Source organism: Siphateles boraxobius, unplaced genomic scaffold, assembly GCF_051911475.1.
Source record: "Siphateles boraxobius isolate OS27281-9 unplaced genomic scaffold, OSU_SipBor_1 32, whole genome shotgun sequence".
Classification (NCBI taxonomy): Eukaryota; Metazoa; Chordata; class Actinopteri; order Cypriniformes; family Leuciscidae; genus Siphateles; species Siphateles boraxobius.
The window spans coordinates 3362501-3377069 of NW_027508942.1; the positions used below are offsets into that span (position 1 = coordinate 3362501).

Consider the following 14569-nt stretch of genomic DNA (forward strand, 5'->3'; position numbering starts at 1 on the left):
GCCGTAGTGATCTAATGGAAATATCAAACCTGATTCTCTATGCAGTTGACAGCTGGTATCTGTGATATCTTCTGCAGCATCTGTCATACGCCAGCGGGGATCTGATGGTAGACGCCTCCTTTATGCAGACCTTATGGAACATGAATCCAGTCTGCTCAGGATGTGAGCTGGCAGAGGGTAAGTGTTCAGCAAAATACAGAGAACTCACTATCAAATCAAATATAATATCTGTAATTTGTAAAGGTAATTTAAACCATAAAGGACCGTGTTCTTGTCTTTGTATTTACCCTTTTCAGGGTACTTAACTGGAGGTCATGTCTTAAGACTGTTTCATGGTCACATGGATGAGTGTCTGGCCATCTCAATGCCTGATCAGGGAGAGGAACAGCGCAAGTAAGTATACCAAATGAATGCTTAATATAAGTGATGATGATAATTTGCTCATGATTGTAATCTCACTAGGATTGCACAATATGAAGGAGGGGCGGTGTGTAGTCAGGCCCGTTCATTGTGGAGACTTGAGCCTCTGAGAATCAGGTGAGACAATCTCACATCTCATAACTGGGACGATATATGTTGATATTTTTTGGCTTATACCTTTTGTAATTTATATGTGTGTTATTTCTCTGCAGTTGGAGTGGTAGCCACATGAAGTGGGGCCAGGCCTTCCGCGTACGCCACATCACAACGGGTCGCTACCTGTGTCTGGACGAGGAGAAGGGTTTGATGGTTCTGGATCCAGAGAAAGCGAACACTAAACTGTCTGCCTTCTGTTTCCGTGCATCAAAGGTGTGTTTGAACTAAAATACAACAGATCTCTATTTTGCCAGTTTTACTTTATAATTGTTCAAGTCTAATTGCATTTCTGTTCTCTCTCTATTTTTCTCTTCCTGTCTATGTGTTTGTTCCCACTCTCCTCTGTTGTGCTTCTTCCCGGAGAACAGGAGAAAGTGGAGGGGGCTCAGAAGAAGCGAGATGTGGAAGGAATGGGTATTCCTGAGATCAAGTATGGCGAGTCCATGTGTTTCATGCAGCATCACTCCACAGGGTTGTGGCTCACGTACGCTGCTCTAGATGCTAAGGCGGCCCGTCTGGGAACCATGAAGAGAAGGGTATGAGCCACAAACTACATGAGACCCACTTATATACCTGATGTCAAGGCTTTCAACCTATTTAATATGATCTTACCTCTCTTTCTCTCAGGCCATACTACATCAAGAGGGCCATATGGATGATGCACTGACTTGCTCTCGCTCTCAAACAGAAGAGTCTCAGGCTGCTCGTATGATCTACAGCACAACAGGCCTTTTCACACAGTTCATCAAGTATGACTGTACATCACATACACTATGACATATAATTAATTTATACTGTATATTATACGGTAACACTGAATACTGAGTAAAATTGTAATTTCAGTTTTTTATACTACGGGGCTGTTGGATGCTTGAATCTGATTGGTTGACAAATGTTCTAAGGCGTGCAATTATTTTCAGGGAAACGCACGGCTAAAGGCAGGTCTTGACTGCATTACAATTCCATATCACTTCGCCAAATGATTTCAGTTATTTCAAAGGTCCTCACAGCCCCACAGTGAACAATAGGATAAAAACGATCTTTTTAGCTACAAAATTACACTTTATTATGTACGAACAGCACATCCTCTCTTTCTCCCGCTCTCTCTCCCACTTAAACGCACACATATATACAGCACGGACACACACTCGCTCAGAAACGTGTCATCAGCAGTGCTCTGATGATTTTGTCAGTTAAATAGTTTAGCAACTTAAAAGCTGTATGACATTTCTCATTAGCGAGGTAGTAACAGTGCTGTTCTTGAAGCAGATGAACGTACAGTTTCGCTATTAGCAGAGAAGCTGCTGCCAAACATTGTGGAGAAACACACAGACTCGGGTAATTCAAATAATGCTTAATCTCTCTCTCTCTCTCACTGCATTAATAACTATATTAGTCTACTATCAGAGGCACAAGCCTCCGTTACTAGCTCTAAATTAGCATCTGAGGCTTGGGATGAGATGCGTAAAAATTATTCCTACACACAAGAGCATTTTTAAGGACAAAAACCTGACAAACTTAACAAAACAACAACATCTTAACAATGTCTTGAGGTGTGGTATCAGTAGTATAAGTGGAATAATTGAGTATTCCAATTATTCCTTGCATATATTGTTTTCGTTTTTGGCACATAAAAAAAAGTGTATAATGACTAATGGAAAAATAAGCTATATTTCTAATATTGATAATTCCAGAAATGTTCCTAGACAGTTGTCTTATATTCTCTGAATGTACTACATCCTCTCCTCTCTTTTCTATGTCAGAGGTCTGGACTCTCTGAGTGGGAAAAACAAATCTCCCGGTCCAGTGTCCCTGCCACTGGACGCAGTGATCCTGTCCCTGCAGGATCTGATCCATTACTTCCGGCCTCCAGAAGATGAGCTGGAACACGAGGAGAAACAGACCAAGCTGCGCTCTCTACGCAACCGACAAAACCTCTTCCAAGAAGAGGTCTGTGTATGTGTGTGTTTGTGCCTGTCTGTCTGAAAATCAGCCCTGATCCCCATTCATTGAATCTTTCTTGTGTGATGCAGGGGATGATCACAATCGTGCTAGATTGTATCGACCGCCTGAATGTCTACAATACTGCTGCACACTTCTCTGAGTTTGCTGGAGATGAAGCAGCCGAATCCTGGAAAGAGATTGTCAATCTGCTCTATGAACTGCTTGGTGAATAAATATAAATTTAAAAATATATAAATAAGTTTGGAATAATTCCGATTTTTGAATGTTTTTGAAATAAGTCTTGTATGCTTACCAAGGCTGCATTTATCAAAAATACAGTTGTGAAATATAGTTACAATTTAAAATAACTGTTTTAAATGATTTCTGAAGGATCATGTGATACTGAAGACTAGAGTAAGGATGCTGAAAATTTAGCTTTGCATCTCAGAAATAAGAAAGAAAAAAAAGAATACTTTTTTTCAGCAAGGATGCAATATATTTATCAAAAGTGACAATAAATACATTTATACTAGCGTTACAAAAGATATCTATACCAAAGAAATGCTGTTCTTTTCAACTTCTGTTCATCATAGAATCTTGAAAATAAGTATTACAGTTTCCACAAAAATATTAAGTAGAAAAAACTGTTTTAAACTGATAAAATAATAAGGATATTTATTAATAACTTGGCACCAATAATAATTGATAATAATTGCGCAGCATTTCAGCATATTAGAATGATTACTGAAGGGTCATGTGACACTGAAAACTTTATCATCACAGGAATAAATTACATTTTAAAATATATTACAATAAAAAAACATTAATTTTAAATTGTAACAATATTTCACGATGTTTCTGTTTTACTGTATTTTTGATCAAATAAATGCAGCCTTGGTCAGCATAAGAAACTTATTAAAATATCTTAATTATTCCGAACCAGAAGTGTAAATATAAATAATTGAAATTGTGCATGCATCTGTAAATGTGTCTCTGTTTTTGCAGCATCTCTGATCAGAGGAAACCGTTCTAACTGTGCTCTGTTTTGCGATAACCTGGACTGGTTGGTCAGTAAACTGGATCGTCTGGAAGCTTCTTCAGGTATCTGCAAAACCTTCTTCAACAAATGCCACAAAATGAACACAACCTGTTTTGATGTCTTGCAACATCTTGCTCTTTATGTCTTTCTTCTCTTCTCTAGGCATTCTAGAGGTGCTGTACTGTGTTTTGATTGAAAGTCCTGAAGTCCTGAACATCATTCAGGAGAATCACATCAAGTCTATCATTTCTCTCCTGGACAAACACGGTCGAAACCATAAGGTCTAATTGTGAACGTGATTTGGTCAACTAACATGTAGCATTTTGCTACACATAGAAGATCTCACTCTCCTCTGCCTTATTCTGGACAGGTTTTAGATGTATTACGTTCTCTCTGTGTGTGTAACGGTGTTGCTGTGAGGTCCAATCAAAACCTCATCACAGAAAATTTGCTTCCGGGCCGCGACCTCCTGCTGCAGACTAACATTGTTAACTATGTATCAAGGTAATATTTGTTGAGATATAAATGTTTTTATTATAACGCATTTGTGCATGTTCAACTTTTTTTAGTGTGTAATGTTGCTCTCTGAGCATGAAGAAGGTCTACAATGTTCCAAAGCACAAGGTCAGTTATTCTCTATATCAGTGCGCAGTTTCTGAAATCCCTGAAACCCCTCCATAGTATTCTTGAGTTTTCTTCCGGGAACAAACACATCACAATATTCCATTTAAATAATACCCGCCCTCGGCATATGCAGAAAAATGGGGCGTTGTTAGTAGTGTGTTATGGTAAAACTCATGGTTATGGTAAGGGGCGGGACATTTCCCAAACATGCTCGAAGCTCTTGACCAATCACAACACACTGCTCCAGCTGACCAATCAGATAAGATTGTGCTTTTCGGAAGGAGGGGCTTCATAGGAACTACGCAGTGTATTACTGACAGACTGGGAAAAGAGGAGCTGCAACAATGTTAAATGTGTTTTTCGAACATTCAGGCATGAAAACCTATTCTAGCAGAAGTTTTTGTAAAGTGGCATAACAGATCTTCTTTAAGGGATAGTTCAAAAGTGAAAATTCTGTCATTAATTACTCACCGTCATGTCTTTCCAAACCCGTAAGACTTTCTTTCATCTTCAGAACACAAATGAAGATATTTCGGATGAAATCTGAGAGCTTTCTGTCCCTTCATTGACAGTCTATGCCAGTGTTTCTCAACCCTGCGCCTGAAGGACCCCCGACACTGCACGTTTTCTTTGTCTCCCTAATCAAACACATCTGATTCAACTCATCAGCTCATTATCACATGGGGATATATATGATAATGAGCTGATGAGTTGAATGGCGTGTGTTTGATTAGGGAGACAAAGAAAACGTGCAGTGTTGAGGGTCCTTCAGGAGCAGGCTTGAGAAACACTGGTCTATGCAACTACCACTTTGACACTTCAAAAAGTTCATAAAGAGATCGTAAAATGAATTCATATGAATTCCTTTCATATCTCTCCTTTCCTTCATTTGAGTTCCAAAGATGAACGAAAGTCTTACTGGTTTGGAAAATCATGAGGGTGAATAAATATTGACAGAATTTTCATTTTTGGGTGACCTATCCTTTTAAATTGAATTGCACCTTTTTGCAGCTTTTGTTTCTGAAGATGCACTAAATAAAAGAAATTGAAAAGATTATAAACCGTTTACTGCATAAATGTCACTCTCTCCTTGCAGCGTGAGGCCCAATATCTTTTTGGGGACTTGTGAAGGTTCCACACAGTTTAAGAAGTGGTACTTTGAGGTGATGGTGGACTATGTGGAGCCATTTGTGACACCCCAGGCTACCCATCTGCGTGTTGGCTGGGCTCTAACTGAGGGCTTCAGTCCGTACCCTGGAGGAGGAGAGGGCTGGGGTGGCAACGGTGTGGGTGATGACCTCTACTCTTATGGCTTTGATGGCCTTCACTTGTGGTCAGGTAAATGTGGTGATCTTGTATATTCTATATACAGCGGTGTGTGAGTGTTTATGGTCCTCAAACCATCATTTTCTCTGTGTAGGTCACGTGCCTCGTCAGGTGGCTTCGCCCAATCAGCACATCCTGGCAGCAGATGACGTCGTGAGCTGCTGTCTGGATCTGAGCGTGCCCAGTATCTCCTTTCGTATTAATGGGCATCCAGTCCAGGGAATGTTTGAGAACTTCAATGTAGACGGCCTGTTCTTCCCTGTCATTAGCTTCTCAGCTGGAGTGAAGTAATTAACGTTATTATTTTGTTATTTTTCTTAATTATAAAGTGTTTGTAGTAGGGATATGCCGATATTAAAATTCTGTCTGATACTGGCCAATCTGTTTCTGTTCATCAAAGAATCCTGAGAAAAGGGCATCACGGTTTCCACAAAAATATTATAAGATATGTTTCTTGAGCAGAAAATCCGCATATTAGAATGATTTCTGAAAGATCATGTGACACTGAAGATTAATGATGCTTAAAAAATTTAGCTTTGCCGTCACAAATATCACAAATATATTAAAATGGAAAACTGTAATAATATTTCAGAAAGCAGCTGTTTATATTTTTGTACTATATTTTTGATTAAATAAATGCAGCCTTTTTTGAGACGCATTTCCAAAAACATATTATATCTTCTGAATAATTGAAATGTAAATGAAAACACTAAATACTAAATACTAAAATCAGTAGTTTTTTTATTTTAGAAATATGATTAATTCATGCACATTTATAATGTCTTCTCACTTGTTGACCTGTGTTTCCTTTCATTTATCAGAGCTCGATTCCTTTTGGGAGGCCGCCATGGGGATTTTAAGTTCTTGCCCCCTCCTGGTTATGCACCATGCTACGAAGCTCTTCTTCCCAAAGACAGAATGCGCATTGAGCACATCAAGGAGTATAAACATGACTTCAGTGGAGTCAGAAACCTGCTGGGCCCCACACAGTCCCTCACGCACACTTCATTCACTCCCTGTCCTGTTGATACTGCCCAGGTAAACTAAACTACACACATTTGTTTACCTCACTCCACTGTTGCTTGGCAGAAACACTTTCACTGAGCTGTCAATGTATGTGTTGTGTATGTCATTTGTAGATTGTGCTACCTCCTCATCTGGAGCGGATCAGAGAGAAACTTGCCGAAAACATCCACGAGCTCTGGGCCGTCACCCGTATTGAGCAGGGTTGGACCTATGGAGTGGTGAGCGTTTTCCGCTTCTTGTTTTTCGCAAATAAACACCAACTCAACCACGCACATACATAAAGGGTGTGTTCACACGATTTGTTTGGTCAGGACCAAAAAAAAGACCTTGTCCGCTTAGCATTCACACTTGCATTTTAACTTGGAACCTAAAGAAACTTAACCTAAAGGTATAGGGATGTGTCCACAACCCGATTGGTCTAATTTTATAATGTATATTTCGTGACAGAACTTACCGAACATCCAAAACAATGCTCTGTTCTGGGCTAAATGCACTCGTTGTATGTGCATAGCTACATATGATGGTATTTTGACCAGCTGAGAACTCGTGAAGAGCTTATAAAATGTGTCAAGGAGTCAAAACAGCGTCAGCAATCCCTCCGTCACACACAAATGAAGATTTGCTGCGAGGAGACGTGGTTCTGATGCCTGAATTGAATTGTTATGGGTAACATCACGACTGTCACGAGAAAAAACAGGTATGCTTGAGCATTCTGTCCTTTTTAGGGTCACAACTTGAGACATCATGTCCCGTTTTTTGGTTTGTTTACATGTCTTTGGTCCATGTTGAATTCATATTTGATTCGAACCACACCAGAGTTCATTTGGAAGCGGACCGAGACCCATCTTTTCAGCGTCTCGGTCCGCTTGTTTGGTGTCACCAGGCTTCAGATGGCAGCGATCACACACTTATTAAAATGAACCGCATTAACAGAGCAATCGCACCAGGGTTTGTTTTAATCCAACCAATAATGCCGAGTGTGAACACACCCAAAAAAACACAAGATCCTGAATAAAGTTAAACGTTTAAATAAAGTAAAAAAATGCTGTCTCTCTCAGTTCAGGGATGATAATAAGAAGTTGCACCCGTGTCTGGTGGACTTTCATAGTCTTCCAGAACCCGAGAGGAATTATAACCTCCAGATGTCTGGAGAGACCTTGAAGTGAGTGTCTGTTGAATCTCAAATCTCTGAAGGTCACTGCTTATGCATCCGTCTTTCTATCCAATTTATTGATCAACTTTTTTTTTCTCCTTGAACTCTCCAGAACCCTCTTAGCTCTGGGCTGCCATGTAGGCATGGGAGATGAGAAAGCAGAGGAGAATCTGAGGAAGATCAAACTGCCTAAAACGTATGTATACCTAAAAAAAACACACTTTCATCTTGTAAATGTATACGGTTTTGGTTTTCATATTTTCTGTTTCTTGGTCAGTTATGTGATGAGCAGTGGGTTCAAACCTGCTCCTCTGGACCTAAATCATGTCAAACTGACGCCCAATCAGAACCAGCTGGTGGAGAAGCTGGCGGAAAATGGGCACAATGTTTGGGCACGGGACAGAGTCAGACAAGGATGGACCTACAGCATTATGCAGGTAGATATGGACACTGTTGACTGAGGGCAGAAATTACAGTTACGTCACCTGCACATTATGGTGGCAGAAAAAGAGTGGTGGAGGAAAACGGGTAAAATCCAAGAAATTTGAAAGAAAAAAGTTGAGCATCCAGGCAAGGGCGGAGGTTTGAACATTGGGGGGTTGAAGTGTGAACCGTTTCCCAGGACATGCTCCCTCGTGAGATTTATTTGTTTGTTTATTTTTGCAAAATGGTCTTATCTTACCTATCATCCACACATGCAAAGTTGGTTGATAAGATAATTGATAAAGTAATAGCTTAGTTAACAATTACTTGTTTACATAGCATATGGTGTTTTTTTATATTATTTAAGCATCTGGTTTATTTCCTACTGCTTAACAATTCATCAGGCTCTTAATGATTTTGGCTGTTTTCCTAATATCAGTCATCATTAGAACAGAACACATTTTACACATAGGGAAAACATATTGTTTGGTCAATAACTCATGAAGGTCCAGAATTTAAAGCTCCTGATCCTAACTTGTACTTTCCCCTATGAAAAGTGGCATAATTTTTTTACTTGTTTAACTGTAGCATTTGTTAGAATAAGGATATAATTACAGGTGAGACCATTGATGACTCCTCATTGGGCCAGTGTTGGATTTTTTTTTAATCTATACCATTTGTTATGAAAAATAGCAACTTACACATTTTGAAACTATTGCTACAACATGCCACAGTTGTAATACAAATCTATAGTGAATATGTTTAATTAAAATATTATCTATTTTAATTTCTACAAGTTAGTCCAAATTTACCTTCATAAAATACAATAAAACGTGAGTAGTTTAAAAAGCGTTCTAATTTAAGTTAGATCATTTTTATCTGTACTTTCAGTTTATGTCGCCTTTTTAGACTTTATAGTTTTTTAAAGTTGAAAATTCTCAATAGAATTCAAATGGATTGCCCATTTGATCATCGGCGTTGTGATAATAACAGCTTGCACAAATCTTCGAGCACGCTGGTGAGCGCGTGCACACATTATGCGGTGATTCGTGAATTTTGCTCACCAGGAATGCACAATTAAATAAACCGGGCTTCAGTGATATTGCGCTGATAATTGAGTTCGGACAGGAACTTTGGAATATCTGTGAACTGGAATTCAATTAATACTTGAAAGGGAAACTTTTTACTCTTGTTACTTACCCTCAGGACATCTTGAATAAACGTAACCCTCGTTTGGTGCCATACAACCTGCTGGATGAGAGAACAAAGAAGACTAACAGAGACAGTGTGAACAACGCTGTACGCACTCTGATTGGCTATGGATACAACATCGAGCCTCCAGATCAGGAGAGCAGTGAGTCTTTGTCTTTCATATACTACTTTCATGTTATTCATATACTAGGTTTAGTAGCACCATTTGACATTAACTTTTTTGCTCACCAGCCACTGTGGCTAGTGGTTTTCCAAAGTTACTAGCCACTCAGCATTTTCACTGGTCACAATTTTGACACCGATACCATGGGGAAAAACCGCCATATATATATATATATATATATATATCTCATAATTTGGCAGTAGGTATATTAGGCTGCTGTCACTTTAAGACCTGATGTCGAGATCCATATAGTGTTACACATACGTTTTCTTTCTCAACTGCTTATGTTCACTTAAAACATAACTGACTGTGTTTACGTGAATACTTGCCAAGAGCGACATTTTGACATTATTTTGTGTGAATTTGACAGTTTAAGCGCAATTAAGTGTGCACTAGGCTTTATGTGCCTGCACTTTTGGTGTGAACACAAAATATGAGTAAATCCGCAATAAGAGAAATCCCAGTCAGAAATTCCAACCCTGTAACACCAACAATAAAAAATGAGTATTGAAAGCATTTCAGTATTGATATGTATTGAAACATCAATATTGTTGACAACACTTCATCGCACTTAGTTTATTATTTCAGATGCCTTTTTAAAAAACTGCAATTGAAAAATGTATATATATTACATATAAAATTCAACCCGCCAAAGTGGCTGGTAAGAGTGACTGCGTTACACGCCGCTGCTGAAATCCGCCCGCATTCAGCAGGTTGGCGGATGTTGATGTCAAGCCCTGATTCAGTAGTATATTCTAGCATCCAGAATTGGATGTAAATGTATTGTTTATTCAGTTCTAAATTCTTCAAATCTCTTTTTTCCACAGGTGGTCATGGTGTTGAGAACACAGGTGGAGATAAAGTGCGTATCTTCAGGGCAGAGAAGCAGTACGCCATCACCTCAGGAAAGTGGTACTTTGAGTTTGAGGCCGTAACCACAGGAGAGATGAGGGTGGGCTGGGCTCGACCCAACGTCCGCTCTGATGTTGAGCTTGGTTCTGATGAGCTGGCCTATGTCTTTAATGGAAACAGGGTCAGTGGTGTCATATTAACCTAACTCTGCTGTGTTATATGGTAACAGGCTGTAGGACATTTTTCCAGCTAATTGGATTTTGTGCCACACAAGTTGCTGACAAACTATTTTGTATGCCTCCAATAAAAGCTAAATTACTCTCCTTTGCTCTCCCTGCAGGCTCAGCGATGGCACGTTGGTAATGACCCATTTGGTCGTCAGTGGCAGTCTGGTGATGTGGTCGGTTGCATGATAGACCTCACTGATATGAACATCATGTTCACTCTTAACGGAGAGATGCTGATCAGCGATTCTGGCTCTGAAATGGCCTTCAAAGACATCGAGACTGGAGACGGTGAGGATTTGGGCTATAACGTTTTTGTTGTTTTTGTAGTTAATTTTCAATAGTTAGTTTTTAGAGGTAATGTTTATTTTCAAATAAGCTTTGTCGGTCAGGAAATGTCTGTAGTAAATTTTTGGGTGAGTCTCATGAGGTTTGTTTCCACAGACACAGATCAATCCTAGTCTTGGATTTAAAAAGATGTGTAATTGAAATTTATTTCAGTTCTGATTGAATAGTTGTTTTTAGTATTAAGGAAATGGATTCAAGGTATTAAATGGATAATTCACACAGAACTGAAAATACTCATCATTTACTTTCACTCGAGTTGTTCCAAACCTGTATGAATTTCTTTCTTCCATCAAACAAAATATTAATTTCTGAAGGATAGACTGGCTTGGCAGCAACCTAAAGGTATCATAAAGACTGTCCACATGATTAATGTGCCATATTTTAAGTCTTGTAAAGCCATTCAATAGCGTATTTCAATATACATATTTATTATCAAAATCTGGCACCTTAGATGCTGATTCAATTTTTGGCACAAAATGCACAAGTATTAATGGTGTTTGGCATCAAATGGTGTCAACATGCAGCTTTAGTAGGCCTTAAGTTACAATAGGATATGTAAAATGTATATTTTATACATTTTGTGAAATGCTGAGTTTTACGATAACATATGCTGCATTCACACCATGTCGTAATTAATATAATTACAACACGTGACGTTCTACTCAGAGAAATTCTCAGAAAATTCCCAGTTTACAAGTTGTAATTATGAGTTCTACTTGGATGTGAAGTTGTAATCTGGTAATTACGCTAATTATGATGGCATGAATGCACCTATATATTGCGATTTTATTACTTTTTTACAAAGTACAATACAAATACAATACAATACGAAATTATTGCGAATAAATACATTTTCTGGCATGTTAAGTATTGTGATTACATAAATAGCTATTTTCTAACCTTTTTTTAACTGCAAAAAGAAGCTGATTTTACTGCAGCTTTGCCGTCCTTATCTAAGGCTAACCGTATCTCTGTTTGATGGAGTGTGAGGTGAGTCCTCATATTCGTAGTATTCCCAGAGTGTTTTTATCATCATACGAGACTCTTTGCAAATCTCATGTGTCATATATCCATCACCTTTGTCCCATCCTTGTTAAAAAAATTCAAAATAAGTCCATACGTTGTATTCGAACATGGATTATTTCTTTCTCTGACGGCTCCATCTTGGTTTTACCAACTTGCATTATATAGTAACTAGCACTACAGTAGTGGACTGAAAAAGCAGTTGATTTTGTTATTCTACTATAAAATAAAAGAGAATAAAAGACCAATACTGGATAGATTGTATTTGTAAAACAATATTGCCACGCAAAATATCTCTTTTCTACGTTGTATCGATTTTGTTTTCCCCACCCCTGCTATAAATCAGCCTCTTTTCTTTATTTTTCTCTCTCCAGGTTTTATTCCAGTCTGCATGTTGGGTCTTTCTCAGGTTGGCCGTATAAACCTGGGTCAGAATGTTAGCAGCCTACGCTACTTCGCCATCTGTGGGCTCCAAGAGGGCTTTGAGCCATTCGCCATCAACATGAAGAGAGACATCACAATGTGGTTCAGTAAGAGCCTGCCTCAGTTTGTCCCAGTTCCCACCGACCACAACCACATTGAGGTATTTGAGGAATCTTTATGACATTTAATTGAGTTTAAAGTTAAAGTTTATGGACCTGCTTTATTGTGACCTGTAGGTATCTCGTGTGGACGGAACCGTAGACAGCGCCCCCTGTCTGAAAATAACCCACAAGACTTTCGGATCCCAAAACTCCAACACAGACATGCTGTTCTTCAGACTGAGCATGCCTGTAGAGTTCGACCTGACCTTCAAGGTCACCGCTGGCACCACTCCCCTCACTCGGACCCTCACCATCCCTGAGGATCAGGTGCTGGAGGTGGACCCCGACTCTGAATTTGAGCTGCTGAAAAAGTCAGCCACTCGCAAAGAGCAGGAGGAGAAGGAAAAGGAGCCGTCCGTACCCAAAGATATCCCAAGCAGTAAAGAAAATGACAAAGACACTGCATCCGAGAAAGGAAAAAAGAAAGGGTGAGAACCGAGGACTTTTATGAAGTGGTAACACTTTACAATAAGGTTCATTGGTTAACATTAGTTAATCTATTAACTAACATGAGCTAACCATGAGCAATACATTTGTTACTGTATTTGTAAATCTTTGTTAATGTTAGTTAATAAAAATAAAGCTGTTCATTGTTTGTTCACGGTGAATTAACTAATGTTAACAAGATTTTAATAAAGTATTAGTAAATGTTGAAATTAACATTAACAAAGATTAATAAATGCTGTATAAGTGCAGTTCATTATTAGTTCATGCTAACTAAGGCTGTTAACTAATGAATCTTATTGTAAAGTGTTACCTACAGTATGACCTTTATATATGTATACCTTTAGCATACCTTTCAAAAGAGTACTTGTCACTGAAATAATATACCTCTCTTGTTTTCTACAAATCTCTCGTTCATGCTTGACCACTCAAATTTATTCCCTCAGCTTCCTGTTTAAGGCTAAAAAGGCAGCCATGATTACCCCTCCTCCACCTCCACCTCTTATGCCCCGTTTGATGGAGGATGTGGTGCCCGATGATCGCGACGACCCGGAGATCATCCTCAATACGACCACAGTCAGTCTTCATTACAAGATCTGTCATACATGACACATTCTCTGCTCTTGTTTCCTCATGTCTCCTTCTCTCTCTCTGTCTCCACTGTGCAGTACTATTACTCAGTCCGTATCTTCGCCGGGCAAGAACCTAGCGGGGTATGGGTGGGTTGGGTCACCCCTGACTTCCACATGTATGACCTCAACTTCGACCTGTCTAAGGTCCGTACTGTCACTTTGACAGTTGGAGATGACAAGGGCAACATACACGACAGGTGAGATGTTATAGGTGTCATTGAAATGTTGGCCAATGTGGACAAATACTGTACAAGAAGCTGCAGTGCGGAGAAGCATTTGGTTAAAAATAAATGTTCAGTATAGTGAGGTGATGTAGGTGAATATCGATTTTTGGTGATGTAAGAGCACTGCACTAGCGGCCTACTTCAGCAACCGACCTTCAGAATCAGTTGGGAGAGATTTTACCTCAATGTACTTTTTTTTACTGTGAAACTGAAAAAGTGTAATGCCTATCATTTATAATATGTACAGTATAGTATTTTGGATGTACAGCACACGTTAAAAAAATGTGAGAGAAAAATACCTCTAGAAAAATGGTAATAAAAAATATGATGGAGAAAAATTATTTTCTTTTTTTTGTATTTTCTTCTTGTTTTTCAGTAAAAAATGTAAGAAGCCTTAAAACAAGATGCATTTATTTGAGAAACAAATTAAATTGATACTGTAGGTAACACTTTACAATAAGATTCATTAGTTAACAGCATTAGTTAGCATGAACTAATAATGAACTGCACTTATACAGCATTTATTAATCTTTGTTAATTTTTTCAATGGGGTTAGAAAAAAAAACTTAATTCACACTTATTTTAGAGCCTTAAGATTTAATTTGAGCATACTAAATTATGAAATTTAGCTTCTCAAGTACTGTAAATATATTAAGAATTTTTTTAGGTCTCTTATGCTCACCAAGGCTGCATTTCTTTGTTTGTAAATACAGTAAAAAACGTAATATGTTAAATGTTATTTCAATTTAAAA

General features: G+C 38.6%; 1 protein-coding gene across 16 annotated transcripts in view; it reads left to right on the top strand.

Annotated features, from left to right (window-relative positions):
• The window catches only part of ryr1b (ryanodine receptor 1b (skeletal)), a 112264-nt gene that overhangs the window by 29483 nt on the left and 68212 nt on the right, over positions 1-14569 (top strand). For all 16 annotated transcript variants that reach the window (XM_077194556.1, XM_077194558.1, XM_077194561.1 and 13 more), the window contains exons 7-31: positions 78-177; positions 297-393; positions 463-537; positions 633-789; positions 945-1112; positions 1204-1325; positions 2340-2526; positions 2610-2745; positions 3526-3621; positions 3722-3840; positions 3930-4063; positions 5280-5521; positions 5604-5796; positions 6331-6547; positions 6649-6753; positions 7594-7697; positions 7801-7884; positions 7966-8125; positions 9318-9465; positions 10314-10519; positions 10679-10853; positions 12308-12516; positions 12593-12945; positions 13408-13537; positions 13630-13790. In XM_077194556.1, the coding sequence (XP_077050671.1) occupies positions 78-177; positions 297-393; positions 463-537; positions 633-789; positions 945-1112; positions 1204-1325; positions 2340-2526; positions 2610-2745; positions 3526-3621; positions 3722-3840; positions 3930-4063; positions 5280-5521; positions 5604-5796; positions 6331-6547; positions 6649-6753; positions 7594-7697; positions 7801-7884; positions 7966-8125; positions 9318-9465; positions 10314-10519; positions 10679-10853; positions 12308-12516; positions 12593-12945; positions 13408-13537; positions 13630-13790 (3878 nt within the window). The remainder of the gene's footprint in view (positions 1-77; positions 178-296; positions 394-462; positions 538-632; positions 790-944; positions 1113-1203; positions 1326-2339; positions 2527-2609; positions 2746-3525; positions 3622-3721; positions 3841-3929; positions 4064-5279; positions 5522-5603; positions 5797-6330; positions 6548-6648; positions 6754-7593; positions 7698-7800; positions 7885-7965; positions 8126-9317; positions 9466-10313; positions 10520-10678; positions 10854-12307; positions 12517-12592; positions 12946-13407; positions 13538-13629; positions 13791-14569) is intronic.